Consider the following 19012-nt stretch of genomic DNA (forward strand, 5'->3'; position numbering starts at 1 on the left):
GTTGGGGGAGTAAGGTGCCTTGCTCAGGGGCACTAGACAGGATAGGGAGACTCTTGGATTTTTGGACAGATCAATCCAAGTTCGTCTTTTGTTGTCTCTCCGTGGAGTCGAACCAGAGACGAACCAGAGACCTTCTCTGCCCATAGTCCAAGTTTCTGCCATTTGTGTCTTAACTATTCCTCTCAGTCTGTGCACACCCATGCAATAAAATACCTGCCTCTTCTTTTTTACAGTGGAACCAGTTTGACTGCACGTGAACTCCAGCATGCCTGTGGGAACTGAGCAGCACTCTTAAACGTTCTCACGCCACAAAGTGTTTGACCCTTCTTTCACAACCCAGCTCTGATCCGACCAAGCTGCATTACTTCCTGCAAACTAACCGATCAGAATTTTGCCAGAAAGTCCGACAGCGTCAGCAGAACGTTTGTGTTTGCCTCAGCAGTCGACTGGCATGTTCAGGACATGTGTCATCGCATGTAAACCAGGGAATTCCTCACTTCCCTGTCCTGACTATATCCTCTTCTAGCTCGATATATAGCAGTGTGCTGGAGCTTCTCTCATGAGTAGCTGCTCGCTATAGGACCAGACGCCTGATTCAACCTCGAGTGATCACTGGAGACTGAGGGGAAAACATGTCGAAGGCAGGATTGTCATCATTTGTGTGTTTACTTCTCGTCTGTAGCAGCGGAGCTATGCCGACTGCCCTCAGACAGGAGGCTTCGAATGACAGACCAGTGATCGGTGAGTGAAATCCAGTTGTCGGTATCAGGGTCAAACAAACATCAGAGAAAAGTATCGAACAAAACTTTATCTGCAGGTTCTGCTTTCAGACCAATCACAGGTGCTTTTGTCCTGCAGGTATTTTGACTCAGATGGTTTCAGATGATTTCTTGAAGCCTTGGGGGGAAACCTTCATACCTGCGTCCTACGTGAAGTACACAGAGTCCGGAGGCAGCAGGGTGATGCCCATCAGGTGGAGTCCTCTTCAGTTGTGGTGTTTGCAACAGTAGATGTGGACGTAATGTACCTGGAGTTTTATGATAATTCATTTTCAGTGATCAGGCACTGGCCCAATCTTTTAATCTACAGAATAGAAATGTTGACAGTGATACTTCAGATAAGACACATTTGTTTTAATAAATGCAGTTTCCATGGAGCCCTGAATCACATAATGTAGATGATGTTAACCCTTCATTTTCTGTCACCCTTTATTTCTGCATGTTAAATAACGTTGTTGTGTCTGCAGATTGACTCACACTGCAGCTGAATATGAAAACATCTTCAAGCAGATAAATGGGTGAGTCACAGCATATAACTACAAATGGGTTGTATGTGTCATATAAGAACACAATGACAACATCAGTTCACTGCTCTGACCGTTTGGTGTCTCCTCAGTCTGCTTTTCATCGGAGGAGCCGTAGATTTGGAGACGTCAGACTATGCCAAGGTGGCGAAGATTTTTTATACACTGGCTTTGAAGGTTTGTTCTACTGAATACATATTTTAAATATTATTTTTATGTATGAAAAGAGCGAATTGTGGTTGAATTCACACACTATTGTGCAGTTTATTATAAAGTTAGAATTCATATTAAGGGAATTACATATTTTTCAGCCTCACGCCATTTCAAAATGAATAGTTAAATAAACTATATTTAATTAGTTGCTACTATTCTTATCTTGTGTTCAGTCGATCTCCCATCACACTGAAGTATGATCTTTCAGTGAGTGCACAGCAGGTCATCTGAACATGAAATAATTCAAAACCAGTCTCAAAATGTACAACTCAACATATATCAAGAGTAAAACTTCTATTAACTAATGAAATAGAAGTTTTCTTTAAAATAAATTTCTCTAAAGGTCAAAAAAGATCAACACGACTAACAAAACTCAGATAACAGGACTTCTGTTTTTCTCTTTACTTCCCGGTGTTCGGCACCACACTACATAATTACATGATAATATTGTTTATATGTCATAGAATCAATACGATCTTGGTCCTGACTTGTCCTGAGAAGTGAAATCCTGACTGTGTGTGTTCCAGGCCAACGACGCGGGGGACTTCTTCCCGATCTGGGGCACGTGCATGGGCCTGCAGCTCCTGACGGTTCTGGTGGCCGGTGAAAATCTGCTGACAAGCACCACAGCAGAGAACATAACGCTGCCCCTCAACCTGACCACAGGTTATAGATCACTGCATTACTGTGGACGTCTTTATGTGTGCATGTTTTATTACTAAAGTACAAGGAACGTGTTTTTAAATAGACTCAAGATTGTTTGGCAAAACTTTCAGAAGTACTGTGTGTACTTAATTATACCACTTAGTGTCAGTAGAGTCAAGTTACTGATCACAGGGTGTTTCCCCTGCAGAGGCCCACTCCAGCAGGATGTTCCAGGGCTTCTCTGAGGAGTTCATGAAGATTTTGACCAAAGAACCCCTGACTGGTAATTTCCACCACTATGGATTGACAGTAGAGGTAAAGAAGAAGTGTCACTGCGCACCTTGTTTCACTTTCCATGTTGAGGTTTTGTATTGTCATTGTTCTGAGAAATGAAATCGGAGACAATCTCGCTCATGAAGCATCAAAGCGTCAAGGAACACATTCCTCTTAAAACCTTAAAAATCTCTACCGTTGCATAAAACATGGAGTATTTAAATCATATTGAAATGTAATACTTGAATAAATGTTCTTCCAGAGCTTCCAGGAAAACGCCAAGCTGAGAAATTTCTTCTCCCTCTTGTCTACAAACGTTGCTGAAAACGGGGCCCACTTTGTCTCAACCGTGGAAGGTCACAAGATTATTTTATTCATACCAATTTAACCATCTTAATCCCTTCTCTACAATGGGGCCAAATTAACGGCATATTGAATTATTCCCCACCAGGAAAGAGATATCCCTTCTACGGAGTGCAGTGGCACCCGGAGGTGAATCGTTTCCAGTGGGACAGAAAGAGGAACTTTCCTCACTCGCCTCACGCCGTCCACCTGTCGTCCCTGCTGGCTGAGTTCTTTGTGAATGAAGGTTAGATGAAAAGCTAACGGCAATCTCACGAGTCACTGTCATTGGGTCTTAAATTGTATTCACAGGATATGAAGATAAATACTTATGCCATGATATATATTTGGCAGCTGTCCGAGATTTTTATATTAGTATTAACACCAAGGCCCCCTAAGATCCCTGGTTACTATGAGATAACTGTGAGTGATTTACATTCACTCGTGCTTATATTTACAATATCCCAGTAAAAATTGATATAGCAACTTAAATGACATGTAACGTCCTCATTATAGAGGATTTCATTTCTGGATTTAGAAATGCAAACCAACCATACTTTTCAATAATCCATCAAACTTTATTTGTATTTTTATTCGTATAACACCTTTCATACAGGTTTAGTGTCCCACTTCAATTCATCCAGATTATGCTCAAGATAACACAAAGATTATAGTAGAGACTTTGACGGTAGAGTTTGTTTTTACAGATTTTCTCCTCGTATACATGTTATTTACATCGATCTCACTTCTGCTTTGTTTAGGAAGGAGAAGTTCACATCGGTTTGACCTCGAGGAAGAGGCCTCGTCCCTGATCTACAGCTACACGCCCGTCTATGCTGGAAACATCACAGGATATGAGCAGCTCTACTTCTTCTGACTCTGTGTGTCACTCTGTGGATGAACAAAACAAACCTTTACCTGCAGTTTATTGTGTTAAACGGCCCTTGAGTCCAGATCTGTGTGTAACAGCTGTGTGTGTGTGTGTGTGTGTGTTGTTCAGTGCAGTGCATGTCTGTTACGCTGTGGAGACGTTTCTGCTCCAGTGTTGTTTACACTCACAACTTTTAGGTCAATAAACAAAAGTTTGACAAAACCGTCTCACCTCACTGCTCATTTAACAGACATCAGTGACAATCATATCACACCATCTTCCTCAGCAGACTACTATTGACTGATTTATACATTTTTATTTAGTTTTTGCTTAAACCATTTCAAAGGCCAGGGGGAAATTTTATAATGTCTCTAATTTGTCTGACCAACAACCAAGAAATATTCAGATGACTGTCCCCACAGCAGGAAGAGCCTGGGCACAAAGATGATCCCAGGGGCCTGTGGAGTTTTCTCACAGTTTACCAGGTCAGGTGGCCACAGCTGTGAATAGTAGTTTGTCTCTGTATGTTGACCCTGTGCTGGTGACCTGTCCGGTGTGTACCCCTCCACCCATCCTTTGTCAGCTCGGATTAGCCCCAGTTGCCCGGTGACCCCCATATACCAAGCAGTAGGCCTATAGATAATGGATGATTAGAAAGAAAGGGGGGAGAAGTGGGCCACATGGCCGGTTTTAGCCCCAGCACCCCTCAGAGGGTTAATCCGGCCCTGGACTCACAACTTCAGCATTTCTTTGTAAATCTCATCCCCTGATTTTTATCCTTTGATTTATTAGTCTGTAAAGCATGCATTCATTAGGAAACTGATGATGACGATGCTCGGTGGCACAAAGCACACGCAGCCCGTCACAACAAACACGCACGCAGTCAGACCGAGGATTGGTCGGTGCGCACGTCCGTCCGGTACTGACGGGGGCGGGATGAGGAGGCTCCAGTGCTCCAGTTTCCCTCTCTCTCTCCCTCTCTCCCACAGATGCTGCTGCTGGGTCACGCTTCCATTCAGTCTATTAATAATAACAGAGTCAGAGCAGACGCACCGAGGACCGGAGCAGAGGGGGATCACCTCGTTCTCAATCTGCAGCGCATCAATAATGTGACTTACCCCTTGGCCTTTTTACGCACGTTTTTTGTTCGTCTTTTACGCACCGTTTAATTTTCATACAGGTGCCTTTGTCTCGATCTTCTCTGCGCTGCTGGTCTCACTGGTCTCTGGCTCCGCTTTATCACCACCTCCACCATCATCGACATCGTCCATCTGCACGGGCGGCTGCGGCTTGTTGGTAAACACGCATCGGATCCCGCCGGCAAGGACTCTCCCCCCCACACCTCTGGTGCATTGATGCACCCGTTTCAGTGGTGTAACGGTGAGCGGTCATTTTATATCTTAGTGGGAGTGTTTTTCTCAGGCCTCTGGGATGAATGTGGTCCAACACTGTGTGTTTGTTTCAGAGGAGTCAGTCTCTCAAGGTTGACAGATTACAGAATCACCATAGAGGGTTTCTACACATGTCCAGTGTGAAAGAAATCACAACATGAATAAAATATATTATATTAAGTCTCAAGTGACGCTTGACAGTAAGTTTAAAGCACCTTATTCTTTTGAAAAACTTTATTCTTATCACCTCAGTCTCTGGTTTCTTGCAGCTTCTCAGGATTTAAATCTTTGTCCTCACAGTCTTTACACAATATCTGTGCCGTTTATTCATTTTAATGGTTCAACTTTGTATAGACACAAATTTTAATTATAGTGTTTAAATGTACCAATTTAAAAAAAATATATTATTGAATAAATACTTCTAAAATACTACTACTAATGCTACTATACAATTACTATGTTACTTAGAAGCTTACCTCAGGGCTGGGCCGTGTGCACAAATATTGTACACAAACAAAAAACAATCAGTGATATCAGTCGATATTGATAAGTATCACGATAAATGTCACATTATCATTAAAGAATGAAGTTTACTTCTGAGTGAAGGTTGTGTGTTTAAACTCGTATATGACAACCACTCGAGAAACAGCTAAAAATTTGACACATTTGAGGTCGATCAATTATGTGCTGCACAAAACATAAAAAATATATCGATATACATTTAATCTTTGTTATATTGCAACATCTAGATGAAATTGATATAGCAGATATTGTTTTATTGCCCTGCACTAGATTATAACATGATATTTCCCACAATTTTCGGACATTTTATAGACAAAAATATTAATTGGCAGATTCATTAGTGTGTGTTAAACCATTTTGTGTGTTTTTTGCTATAGACAGGCTAGTGATTATAAATTCACCTAAATGGTTTCCCTTTAACAATCCAGGCTAATAGTAAAGGTTGGACTTCTTGGCTCTCAAGAATATGTTAAAACACTGATAATCTAAATGTTAAATCAATGTGTGTATTTACCAGTAGCATAAAGAGACTGCTTAATCAATAGAGCCCTTTATTTCCTTCCAGATTAATCCCGATTGCGAGGCACACAAGGCCTGTCATTGTGCTCTGTGTGTAGCGTTTGACTCGGTGGGTAATCTTGTTTACATTGACGGCCTCCATCGGAAGTCTCTCGCTCACACTCCTCTTGACCTCGTACAAATTATCTTGAAAAGACCAGACAGCTTCTCCGTCTTGTTTGAAAACACTCGGTGTTGTGTGTGTGTGTGTGTGTGTGTGTGTGTGTGTATGTGTGTGTGTGTGTGTGTGTGTGTGTGTGTGTTTTCCGGGGTGCATCGGCCGCGTTTTGACAAAAATGAAAGAGGAACCTTTCATTGCAGTGAATCGGTGCATCAGTGGGTCAGAGACCTGATGGAGATGATGGATTAGTGGTGTTTTCCCTGTGACTCTGGCTGTTGGAGTGCAGCAGCCTCCTCGCTGGACTGTCGGTGTTCAGACATGAACAATCGCTCCCTTTGTGCTGCTCGACTCCCATGCTATTCATCGGGGAAATAGTACACACACACACAGACACACACACAGTATCAAAGAATGTAAATCTGCTGTAAAAACAAAGCAACATGAAGCAGCCGAGCGTCCGCCCTCTACATGTCTCCACGACCGTCCATCATCGTGCATGTGTGGCCCTTCCACGCATGTGATGGGGAGTTTTAAGTCTGACCTGCTTTTCCCTTTTCTGAAAACTGCAGCGAGCAGCCACGCAGGCATGCCTTGAGTGTTTCCCCCTCATGTGAACTGCTGAATATTTGATGGGAAGTTCTGCCTTCAGTGTGAGCGGCAGCAGAGGAAAGAGACGGGGAAGAAGAAGCAGCAGCTTTGTGTGAGAGCAGCGTATATAGGACAGAACCCCGACAGGCACCTCAGGGACGCTGCCACGTTCAAGGTATTTTACAGCAACGTCAAATCACTGAGGGACTTTCCTGCCTTCTTTTGTCACATTTGTCCGTCGCGACCGGCTTCGCTCCTCTCCGTCCTCGACAGGAGAACTTTCGGAGGCGAGCCCTCATCCCCCTGCATCTGCATCTGACTCCCATCCACATGGCAACGGGGCGCCTCCTGAGTGTTGCCAATATGTAGGTCAGTGGTCATACAGAGCTCCACCCAAAGCCAAGTAGCACGTATAGCCGTCTGCTCTGCACGCACACAAAGGTGGAGGAGAGAGACGTGTGTCGTGACATGATGAGGCCCCCCCCCACACACACACACACACATACAACACTAATGAGCCGTGTTTGGATGTGAGTGCAGCAGCTTCACAGATGATTTGTGCCGTCAGCTGTGCACTGATATGAATGCAGAAGGAGCAGAGACATGTGCGCCCCCCCCCCCCCATGTCTCTTTGTCTGATGATGATCATTGTGAAGCAGACTGGGTGACACATATAAACGGAATAGAGAGGGAATATGAGGTTGTTTGTCATTATGTGTTCAGCTCCGCTCGTGGACACGGAGGTCGTGCCCTCAGTGATATTCCCGAGAATATGGGGGAGCTGATTTCTGGAAAAAGGTGTTATTTTTTTAATACTTCACATGGTTCATGTGTTAGTTTTATGCTGACCTAATATCTAAACATGTGACTGCATGTGGGGAAGAGGAAGAGTCAGTGGACACTTGTGAAATGTGACACAGGGCCCTACACTGATGTACCTTAAGTGTGTATTTCTTTAATTTAAGATTATCCATCCATCCATCCATTCATCTATCCATCCATTCACCCATCCATCCATCCATCCATTTATCCATCTATCCATTCATCCATCCATCCATCCATCCATCCATCCATTTTGATGGTTCGAGGGGGAGCTTGAGCCAATCCTAAGCAGCCGACAAGGGTCACCGGGTGAATTGGGATTTGATCCTTCTTGTTTTCAGTGTTTACCACTGCAGATCATTTTTTCTTTAAAAAATATTTAGGCTACAGAGTTCGGTTGTTGACTAGTCAAACATTTGTTTAGGAGGAATGAGTGTTAGGACTCTTGGCTTTGGTATTTCTAAGATCCGGGCTCCAGCTCTGCACATGTGCTTTGATCCGTTTGTGTTGAGTTTACTCTCTCCTGATGACGTTGTTGCTGACGCAGGTTCAGGCAATCGTCCAGGTCTCTGTCAACGACCCCCTCTCCTGAGAGAAGTTATTAAAAGGTGGAACTTTCAATGAAGAGCCTCGATTAATGGAGCATCACTGCTCATTCGATGTGAGTGGAACGGAGAGGCGGGAGGTATTGATCCTCCGCGTGCTGCAATTTCCACTGTGAGGCGGGAGAAATGTCAAACTCAAATGTCAACGTGTTACTTTGCCTGTAGCAGAGTCGAGAAATACCAGGATCGATCCCACACCTGCCCCGAGAAAACAACAGTCATCTCAGCGAAATGAACCTGGGTGAATGTCTCCATCCTTCTTATTAGTCTCCTCTTTCATCTGGATATCTATCTGTCTGTCCGTCCATCATCCATCCATCCATCCATTCTTTTCATTCATGGCATTCATTCGTCATCAGTATCTTATTCTATCGGATCATCTACTCATCCATTCATCTCTTTGTCCGCCGGTCTGTCCATCCATCCATCCATCTGTTCCTAAATCTGTCTGTCAATATCAATTAATCCACCAGTTCTTTGTATTGGTTTTTCCCTCTGTTCTTGCTTTTCTCCCATCCATCTATCCTGCTCTTTTTCTATCCATACTTCTGTTTGTCTCCATCCATCCATCCACCAATGGGTTCATGCATCCATTCATCCATTCGTCAGTCTCTCATTCTCTCCAACCATTAATCAATCCCTGTCCCTCTGTCCAGCCACATCCATGCATCATCTGTATTTCCATCATCTGTCAAAGTGACTATTCATTCATCCATTTGACTTTTCATTCACATATCGGTGCATCTGTCCATCAATTTGTTCATTTATCAATTTTCATCCATTCATGCATCATCTCTGCTTCCATCTGTCCATCATTAATCTGCCCTTTGGTCCATTTCTCTATATATTACCCGACCCATATGTCCATCACTTACCAATCTGTCTGTCTTCCTTCCTATTTAGCCGCACCTTTTCTCTTTGTGTTTAAAACTTGTTACAGTGCAGTTTAGCACGGTGCAGGTTGTGTGTCAGGATGCTGTGTGGTTTAGAAGGCCAACACGGTGGAGCTCTGTATGATGATTAAACGAAACACAGGCTGCTCTCTCTGATCAGCAGCTTGTCTCTGGGTGAAGTCGGGCTAATCAGAAATCTGCTGCTGTGGAGTGTGTATCAGCCGAAAGAGACGAGTCCCCGGTTAGCTCCGACTCACTATCGCCCCACTGGGTTAGCGTGACCCCGATCTCACAAAGCCCCCTCTCACTTCCTGATACTGACTTCTCATTACTCATGCACTCTAACACAGATCACAAGTGGGCTCTTTGTATCTCCGACTAATGCACACACACACACTCTTACTTCAGCCTCTCACTTTGTTCTTTTGATTTGGGGAAAACATGTCTTGTCTCGTACACGATGAATAACACAAGACGCACAACTCGCCAAATGCTGTAAAATGCACACAGAGCGAAACTTCTCTAACGTCATGTGATATTGTGGAAAAAAGCGTGGCTGTAAAGGAGGACGGATGAGACGAGGGAGGGAACTTCTAATGGGGAAACCATCTGTCTGGAGTGAAGCTCGATACGAAGCGGTCGGTTGGAGAAGTGAAAAATATCAGGCTGCTTGGTCTGTAATCCACTCTGATAGAATCACCTCCCTGAACAAGAAGACTGAATCTACCCACATTGTGTTTTTAAGATGATATTTAATGGTGCTATTTTTAATCCAATCGCACCCTCTGATGCTCAAGAGTGGGAGAAGATAATTAATTTGCACATTTACTGAATAAAGTGTTTTCATCGATGTCTGACCGCTGCTTTCTCGTCCATTTTAATGAGCCACATCAGACAAAGACGCCGTGCAGAGCCACACAGTTGCTTGGATACCGCCATAACACTGTTTTCTATGTTTAAGTCAAAGAAAAGGACTCGTTCACCATCACGGGGGAGCAGGGGCCGTCTCTCTCTACCTCTTAGCAACAACCTTTTTGTCTGTGTGTTCGAGTGTGATTGAAGCTCCAATGTTTTCGCTTCCATTTGAAACGGACACAGCTGCAGGTCTGACCCGCAGCTGCCCGTGAACATCACGGAATAAAGGAAGTATGAGCAAAGAGAGATATGTGTGCAGCCGTGTTCACTTGTGTGGTTTGAGACATTTCTGCATTAGTCAGCGTCAGCCCTCCCCTCCTCTTCCCTTCAATGTGTTTTCTAAATGTTGCCGTCGCCTCTGTTCAGGGTGCTTCTGTGGTCTGGGACTGGTTTACGCCAACAAGTCGTGCACCATGCCGCCCATCACCTTCCAGGACCTGCCTCTGAACATCTACATGGTCATCTTCGGGACGGGCATCTTCGTCTTCATCCTGAGTCTCATCTTCTGCTGTTACTTCATCAGGTGAGGGGCGACCCAAACAGAAATATGAGATTCTAAACTAAACCATAACAACAAAAACCCACAGGAAGAAGGTCCTGATGAAGGTCCCATCTGCAGTAACTATCAAGATGCAGAGGTGTAAGTCAGACCTTGATTCTTTATCCAGCTGCTGGCAAGTATTGCCGATGCTTATCCACATCCCAACAGGCATTGTGCATTTGACCATTTAGCTAAACCCTGCAGAGGACATTGGAGTCGGGGTCAGTGTGGTTTTTGTGACCGAAAGGAGACTAGTTCCTCTGAAGGGCACGGGTGTGGTTGATCTGCATCTATGCTCATCGGCCCTGTTAAGATCTTCCGCAAGGAAATGTAACAATGGGGAAATGAACCAAAGGATAAAAAAACACAGCTTTGAAAAAACAAGTGTCTATGCAACCCACCATAAATACATTTAATAAATGGTCTGTTATCATGAGAGTTGCACAAGCACATAGACAAACATACTTGTGTGCAACAAATTTCATGTTGATCTGTGCACTCGTTTTGAGATATTTTGGTGTGTGACGTAGTTTCAAACTGACTTTGCTGTTCTACAAAACCAGTACAGTAGTGAGATTATGTGTGTGTGTGTTTGTGTGTGTGTGTGTGTGTGTGTGTGTGTGTGTGTGTGTGTGTGTGTGTGTGTGTGTGCGTGCAGCACAGAAACACAGTGAGGGAGGCAGGGCGTTATAAAACACCAGAAGAGGAACAGGGTGACCTCTCCTGCTGCTGACTGTGAACTCCCCGATGAGCCGGGGGGACGTGTGTGTCTGAAGGACAGGATATGAGGCAACGGGAAACAGGCCCGTCACAATGTGTGAGGACAGCAATGAGGGAAACTGAGCAGAGAAACGCAGCTCGAAATAAACACAGCAAACAGTGGGAGTACACAAACCAAACGTCGGTGTTGTATGAAACCTCATCTGGCAACAACAACACCTGCAGTGGTATTCGTTTCATTTCCCCAGATGTCTTTAGGAGACTGAGAATCTGTATCTGGCAAATGACCTAAAGTGGAAAGATGTGATTTAGATTTTCTCCTCAAATGTCTGTTGCTTGTATAGAGCCAGGTGCTGTGTGAGAAACACAGAAAGATGAAAATGGAAATGTCACATTACAAATGTCAGTAACACTGGTAGCTGGTGTTCAGCAGGGGTAAGGAACCTTTGGATCCATTCTGTACATGTTCCTCCTTTGAAGCTCATTATTTTTGGATTATAATAACTGCACCCAGTGAAATACAGATAGCAAATACAAATGAGTCTGTAAGGTCAGAAAAAAACTATATTTCAAATACATATATATATATAAAACTCTTAAATTATTATATGTTGCTGTTTCTTAAAGTAAACATATTATGCATTTTCAAGTTTTTCTTTCCTCTAGTGTATAAAATTCCTGCACAGTTAAAAAAGACTTTTTTAAAATTTAAAAAGTCATAATATATATATATATATGTATATAATATCATATTACACTACATTCTATGCAGTAAATCTGGCAGGTGGACACACTATGAGGAAAATTCTATTTTTCTGAACCATTAGCATGAAAACCTTTTCAAGTAATAACCCAATTCCAAATTATGAAGCAGAATTTTTGCCTAATACGTCTCATTTGAATATTTTAAACTGAAGTTGGTGCCTAAAAGTAAAAAATATTGACAAAAGTGTCAAAAATCATTAAAGCACAGCTCATCCAAGGATCTATCTATGATTCAGCTGGTTCTGCTGAGGTCAGCTCTGTCATCATCTGTGTTTTGTTTTCCTCGCCACTAAATTGACCATCAACTCCATCAGGAAAAGCTTGGCTCCTCCTCCTTTCTCTCTCCCTTTAATGCACTTGCACTATGAATCATAGGCAATGAGTCACTTCCTCTCGGCCCCATTATCATGCTGGAGGTACTCTCGGGTGGGAGTGTGATTGAGAATTCATTTATAGACCGGCTGATTCATCTGATGAATACTGAGCGATGAATGCCATTCTCTGTCGGGAGCAGGTTTCCTATTATCGCTCCCAGACGTCTCTAAACCCTGCGTCTCCAGGAGTCGGCGATGTCGGACAAATCTAAGTCCGGCCCTTTTCTTCTGTGTGAGGATTCCTCCTGCAAATGAATGCAGCATCTTATAAAGTCTGAATTAATCTGTTGAGTGTAGAGAGAGGTTTGCTGAGCGCACATGGTCTGCTCCCTTTCTGCCAACCCTGGATGAGTGGGTAGCACCTGCACCTGCAATGTACAAGAGTGCAAAACCACACAGATGCCAAAAGCACACTGCAAAAATATAATATCTATAATTAAACTCCAAACTTCTATAACAGTGTTGTGTCTGTGAGAGAGATATTTTGAGAAGCACAAGGTGCAGGGGGGCAAGCGGAGGGTGATTTCAGCCAGACGGCACACGGACTGAGAGCACAGTGATAGAAAGCTGCCAGAGAGTCTCTCCACAAATAAATTCACTGACTGTCAGTGATCTTTGAGACTGGAGCTGTGAAGTATCCTGAGAGTGGATATCCCACAGCAGTTCTCCTTCACGTCTGTTCACGAGCCAGCAGGAAACATGACTGGTCACTGTGCCCAGTCACACATCTCATAATTAGAAGTGTAGCTCTCAAATGTCCTGCAGCTCCGTGACGTTGGGAATGTGCGCACAGGGAACTGTTTGACCTGCAGACAACTGGAGGACAAACAGAGACATCTACACATGTTAAAACAGAGACAGAGAGATGGTGGCTGATCAGGATTATACCCATTGTAGAGATATCCCATTAACAAAACCACAGACAGGATTTGTTGAGTCCCAGTGAGGCACCGAACCCGTCGAGCAGAAGTAAAAGTTTAAACCCTATTTTTTATTTTGTCGGATTCAAACTGAAATTTGAAATCTCAAGTCTCAGAGCCAGTCGTGTAATATTTGTTACAGTTACAGTTATAACAGTGAGGGATAAGTAGTCTCATGTTGACAGCTTACTGCTTATTAACTGCAGTCAGTCCCGGCCTCTGATTGGTTGAACGGTTAATTAGCTGCTGTGCTTGTTTGTAGAAAAACAGCAAATCATTTCTGCACCTATTATTACTGAATATCATTCACTCCACACCTCTTCGAATCTATTGCCTCTTCATTCAGTAGGAGCTGCTCAGTAGTAGCTGCCTGAAGGATTTTTTATTCTTGCAAACTGGGCACAATGGCTGAGCTGGAACAGTGAACTGCTCCTCCATGTCTCCCTCTCACCCACTTCACCCGCATCAGTCTCCAGGCACGGGAAACTTCTGTAAAACGTGTATCCTCACATTGTTCTACACGGAGGATTGTTCGCAGCAATTAGTGCAAACAATAAACCGAGTCGCAAAAACAAGGAATAGCTGTCATTTTCCTCATTTATCCACTGACTCATTGAGATTTTTTTTCTTCTTCTATTTCGAGTGGGATCAGATCACATAATCCTGCAACAAGAAACGTTCACCTCTAATCTCAGATGTTCCCGCATGTGGTTTCAGGCCCTGAATCACAAGCAGCGATAGACATATGAGTCTATGTTTAGTCGTGTAAAAACAAGAGGCCAAAAATAACTGCTTGAACAGACACAGCTTGTCAAGTGATAAAGATCTCCTCCTCTCCATTGTTGCTGGTCGGGGTGGTGCAGGGATTCAAGCAAGCAACATAGTCATTATCCGTCTTTGTGTGTGTTTGTGTGTTTGCATGTGCGTGCACTCTCCTGATTACTAAGGTGTGTCAACAATGTGTGTAGTTGCAGAGGAAAACATATTTGTCCATGTATGTGTGGCCACTGTAGCTGTAAGAACAGACAGTCCATGGACCAGGTCAACGCTCAGCTTCAGTTGCACGCACATAACTAATCACACACACTCAAATCTGACCCTTCATCCAATGACCTGCTGTTCAACACTTCAATGAATACACAAACAATTTGATCTCTCATGGAAAGTCACTACATATACCCAGGTACTGTAATTAAGTTAATCCAGTACTTTCATTTAACACCATGATACTTTATCCTCTACATTTCAGACAGTATTATGTAAGTTTTTACTCAGGTATACTTGCAAGTTACTTTACTTTAGGTTAAGATTTTTAGTAACTGTAGGTTTAAGTACTTTCTTCTGACAGTTTATGTACTTTAAAAAAAAATATTGTATCCTTTGAAATGTAAAAATACTACAATGAGTACAAGGTCTGCATTTACAATTTTACTTAAATACAGATGTTATTGCAGAAAAATGTATTAGTCTCATAAGTGTGTAAATAGCATTTTTACTGTTGCTGTTAGTTAAGGTGCTAATTTTAACTAACGCTAGGTAGAGTGTATAACGATAATAATCAGTTTTGTATTAATAATCTGCAACATGACTAATAAGTATTGATTGATTTATTTTTTCAAATAAATGTACCTCAGCAGAACACATGAGTAAATGGACTTTGTTCCATTACACCACTGGTTTTCACTTTCGTGTTTGGTTAATTGTTGCATTTTGTAACACATCTGATTATTTCCTCCATCAGTTTCAAGGCGTATGAGAAACTGTGGTTGATTGAGAACTATACACCTTGTAGATTTGCAAATTTATTAATCAGCGTTTATCTCTTTTCATCCACAGCAAACTCCGACACCAAGCCCAGAGTGAGCGGTTTGGATACAGGGAGGTAAGCCTGACGTCCAGACCCAATACATCAACACTAGCACGTCTTCAGGTCTAAATAAAATCAGAACATCTTTCTCCATCCTGATTTTGTGTTCCTCCTACAGGTAGTTTTAAAAGGAGATCCCAAAAAGCTGAATCTTCACGGGGTAAGAACGTGATTAACATGCACAGAACATCTGCACTGAAGTCCTTGACAACTTAAAACTGTTACTGGTAATTTCATCAAACTGTGTTCTGTGTCTGTCGCTCACGCAGCAGACATGTGCCGTCTGTTTGGAGGACTTCAAAGTGAAGGACGAGCTGGGAGTGTTGCCATGCCAACACGCTTTCCACAGGAGGTTTGTACAGGGGAGCTTTTCTTACCGGTCCCCCCCCCCCCCGTCCGTCCGTCTGGGCTTTTATATTTCTATATTTCCTCCTCGATGCCTGTCAGGGTGAGAGAGGAGCGGTCACGGCGGCAGGGTTTCCCAGCATGCACTGTGTATGTTGAGATATTGAGATGGAAGCATGGGTTGATGTCTATAAGCTGTGTCACATTTCAGTGGAGCCTGTTTTTCCCAGAGAAAATCTGGACATATCGGTCAGGATGGATTAATGTGCCTGGCGATCAGAACCCAGGGTGGTAACATACGCCAAGGATGTGACAAGGTGTTGTCTGTTTATTACATGAAAAGGACTGACCCAATATGAAACAAACTTTGTGGAGAGGTGTTGCATAGTTCATGGAAAAACTCATAAAATGTTTACGTGGATCAGATTTTAGCAGAAGAGCAGGACTTCCCTAAAACTTTGCTAATTGAAGCAACTTTCACAGTTTTTCTCTGGCAATAAATAATGAATCGTTGGAGGAATTTTCTCCACTTTCTGCCTTCATAGTTTATTTTTCCAGCAGCAGTTAAGAACAAACATTTAAATCTTAAATACAAAACACATGCTCAATAACTCAGCAGTAGACTGAAGTCAAATTAAAAAGCAAATTATAAGCTAATGAAAAAGTTTATTTAGTGTCGAACAAATTTCCTGAGCAAAGTCGCAAAAGGCTTCAAATAAATAAAACAACACCATAAAAATAGTAGAAAAAAATATACAAATATGCAACAAATCAGACAAAAAACATTGAACACAAACAGGTACATTTAGCTGTTAATACTTTTAATAAGTGAAAGATTTGTTCTTTCATTTTTACTTTATATAATGTAACATTCATGTTTTTCCTATGTAAAAGCTCAGTGTAACATGTGAAAGTGGGTTACAGGAATCTCATGATAATCTGTCGGAGTTAAAGAGGCCCCTCAGTTTGGCTTCTCTGTTTGACTTCCTGTGTGTGTTCTTCTTCAGGTGTCTGGTGAAGTGGCTGGAGGTTCGCTGCGTCTGCCCCATGTGCAACAAACCCATAGCCGGCCCCCCCGAGCAGCACCACAGCATAGGCACTCTGCTGGATGAACTGGTTTAACCTCTCAACACCTCCCAAGACTGGGTGGTGGTGGTGGTGGGGGGGCACACTGGACCAAATCAGCTGGTATAAATTAAAGACCAATAGGGAAGAGGGACACGGTTTTGCATTTAAAAACAAAGCAAAACACCAACAGGATGATACTAAGTCGGGGTAACCTAGTTACCATCTGGAGGAGGACTCTGAAGGATGCTGTTGCATAGCAACCCTCTCGGAGATGGCACCACGACACCTTGTGGCGTCTGAGAGATTCTCTGCAGCCGCCCACACATCACTCCATCACTCTTCTTTTCAACATCCCCCCTCTCCACCCGATCCTTCACATCTCCCCCCTCCGCCTCGAGTGAGGTTTATGGTACCACTGGAGCGGAGAAGACTCAGTTTGGTTTTCCAAAGCGATGTGGACGAATCAGTGTTGACGGATGAAAGCGTCGGGAAGGAGGGAAGGAGGTTCCCCTGTGAGCATGTCTGATGGTTTGTATGTGACGGTGGGCACTGATGTGGAGTAATATCAGTATTAGTGGATGATGTAATCGAAACTCATTAGGGAATTCTCTCTTTATTCTCTCAGATAAGAAATTGTGAGAGAAAAATCTAAATTGATTATTTCTGATCAGCATCTCCGACAGTGGCACGAGGAAACATTGACAGAAGTTAAACTGCTGACAAAACCGAAAATTCTACAAGTTGATAAAAAAGGATAAACCAGTAAAACATCAATTTACCAGAGGTCAGAGGAGAACAAATAATACTGAAGTGAAGCCACAGACATGGTTGATTAAATCTGCTTTCAAGGATATTAAATTATAAATTTGAGTCACAAGGGAAAAATGATGGAAAAGGTGGATTCACGGCTCATCAGTCAAAAATGTAATTATTCATACGCTCCCAGAAGAAACTGCAGGAAATGAATATGTGTTTTTAACCAAGTCCTCTCACAATGCCACTGATCCTGATGATTTAAGCGTGAAATCCACGGGGGTGCCCACCTCTGCAGTGATATCCTGTATGTTCTTCATACTGTACATGCTCCAGTTGCTTTTATTCCACTGGGATGTTTTATTGTGTTAATATAAAGGGAAGGAACTTTCTCCTCCTGCCTCCTCACTGTAACACTTTGATTCTTTGTTAGAAAATGTGTGTTTTTTTTAGATATTGCACTTTGAAATTCTCAAAAAAAATTATTCTATGCGTCTGTCTGTCTAATATTTTAGACAAAGGCTCGGACGCAACACAGCAGGTCCCTGTTTTCAGGTGTGGGGAATCTTTTATAAACGTATATATGAAGCACCGGGGATGCTGCTTCATCTAAAGAAAAGGGAAGCAGCCGTGCAGAACTGAGGTCTTGTTCCGTGAATTCATCTGGGAAGCAACAAAATCTCACTTTCATACACGGGAGGCCCGTGGCATTATTTCTCGTGATCCTGTTTTTCATGCCTTGGTTGTGTTTTTTGTTATTTACAATGATTAATGAAGCAAGACACTGCCAAAATTGAGCACAAAACTCACAAAGCACATTTTACAGTTGGCACTTGTACTGGAATCCAACAGACACACACACACACACACACACACACACGCACACACTCAGAGTTGACTCTGTTGAATTCACATCCCTGTGCCAATAAAATAAAAATAAAAACATCCTGTTGCACATGAGCCGGAGAAAACGTTCGCTCTGATTCTGACCACATTCCACGTTTTGTAAACCAACAGATGTAAATAACTTGGAACAATAATAAATACAGTTGTCTGTTTTGCGCACCCCCCCTCTCTTGCTTCATGATTTCCTCATAGCCGTGTATGTGGCGCCACCATCAGGTGAAATATCAAACATATTTAACAATATTATAATTAACAATACTTGTTTTCCTTCTCAAATCATTTAAAATTTGGTTTATTTATTTTTATTTTTGTGAAATCTTAAAATGCCTAGAAATAGTAAATATTTGAAATAAAGATCAACCTATAAAAGAGGTTTGAAATCATAGGAAATTGACTGAAATAGAAACAAAATCATGAACACGGAATTTAAGTGGAATTTCGAGGCCACTGGCAAGTGCAGCCAATACATATAGAAGATTTAAAATTAAATTAAGTCAGATTCATTCTAGTTGTTTGTTTATTTCTCTTATAAATCCAAACAAGTTTTTTCAAAAGTGGTGTGACGTCCTATCACCTCTCAAATTCAAGAAAACCCCATTATTATTCATGATAAATCTTACTGCACAAGAAAATTTCAAATATTCAAAACACCCTTTTATAATTGTTTCATCTTCTTTTCTGTCTTAATTAA

At 42.4% G+C, this 19012-nt stretch overlaps 2 protein-coding genes across 4 annotated transcripts; both read left to right on the forward strand.

Moving 5' to 3' along the window:
* Positions 1-301: 301 nt before the first annotated feature.
* LOC128438855 (gamma-glutamyl hydrolase) lies at positions 302-3798 on the forward strand. Its single transcript, XM_053421596.1, has 9 exons — positions 302-741; positions 859-973; positions 1247-1297; positions 1396-1480; positions 2044-2182; positions 2370-2476; positions 2697-2790; positions 2886-3023; positions 3538-3798. The coding sequence occupies exons 1-9, from the start codon at positions 633-635 to the stop codon at positions 3651-3653; spliced, it is 954 nt and encodes a 317-aa protein (XP_053277571.1). The 5' UTR covers positions 302-632; the 3' UTR covers positions 3654-3798.
* An 842-nt stretch (positions 3799-4640) lies between these two features.
* rnf122 (ring finger protein 122) lies at positions 4641-18480 on the forward strand. 3 transcript variants are annotated; one of them, XM_053421599.1, is made up of 6 exons: positions 4641-5027; positions 10429-10585; positions 15219-15264; positions 15368-15409; positions 15519-15601; positions 16602-18480. In XM_053421599.1, the coding sequence occupies exons 1-6, from the start codon at positions 5003-5005 to the stop codon at positions 16714-16716; spliced, it is 468 nt and encodes a 155-aa protein (XP_053277574.1). In that variant the 5' UTR covers positions 4641-5002; the 3' UTR covers positions 16717-18480. The 3 variants fall into 3 exon arrangements, with proteins under 3 accessions (XP_053277574.1, XP_053277572.1, XP_053277573.1); XM_053421597.1 differs by lacking the exon at positions 4641-5027 and having other exon boundaries at positions 10161-10585; XM_053421598.1 differs by lacking the exon at positions 4641-5027 and having other exon boundaries at positions 10161-10585; positions 15522-15601.
* The last annotated feature ends 532 nt before the right edge of the window (positions 18481-19012 follow it).

This window comes from Pleuronectes platessa, chromosome 4 (assembly GCF_947347685.1).
Source record: "Pleuronectes platessa chromosome 4, fPlePla1.1, whole genome shotgun sequence".
NCBI classification, from domain to species: domain Eukaryota; kingdom Metazoa; phylum Chordata; class Actinopteri; order Pleuronectiformes; family Pleuronectidae; genus Pleuronectes; species Pleuronectes platessa.

Excerpts from the sequence above, each read along its gene's own strand:
- rnf122 (XM_053421597.1), top strand. The coding sequence starts at position 10,296 with ATGAGCAAAGAGAGATATGTGTGCAGCCGTGTTCACTTGTGTGGTTTG. Across the intron at positions 15,410-15,518 it reads AAAAGCTGAATCTTCACGGG|CAGACATGTGCCGTCTGTTT; the intron begins GTAAGAACGTGA and ends TCGCTCACGCAG. Across the intron at positions 15,602-16,601 it reads CAACACGCTTTCCACAGGAG|GTGTCTGGTGAAGTGGCTGG; the intron begins GTTTGTACAGGG and ends GTTCTTCTTCAG.
- LOC128438855 (XM_053421596.1), top strand. The coding sequence starts at position 633 with ATGTCGAAGGCAGGATTGTCATCATTTGTGTGTTTACTTCTCGTCTGT. Across the intron at positions 1,298-1,395 it reads ATCTTCAAGCAGATAAATGG|TCTGCTTTTCATCGGAGGAG; the intron begins GTGAGTCACAGC and ends GTGTCTCCTCAG. Across the intron at positions 2,791-2,885 it reads CTTTGTCTCAACCGTGGAAG|GAAAGAGATATCCCTTCTAC; the intron begins GTCACAAGATTA and ends ATTCCCCACCAG.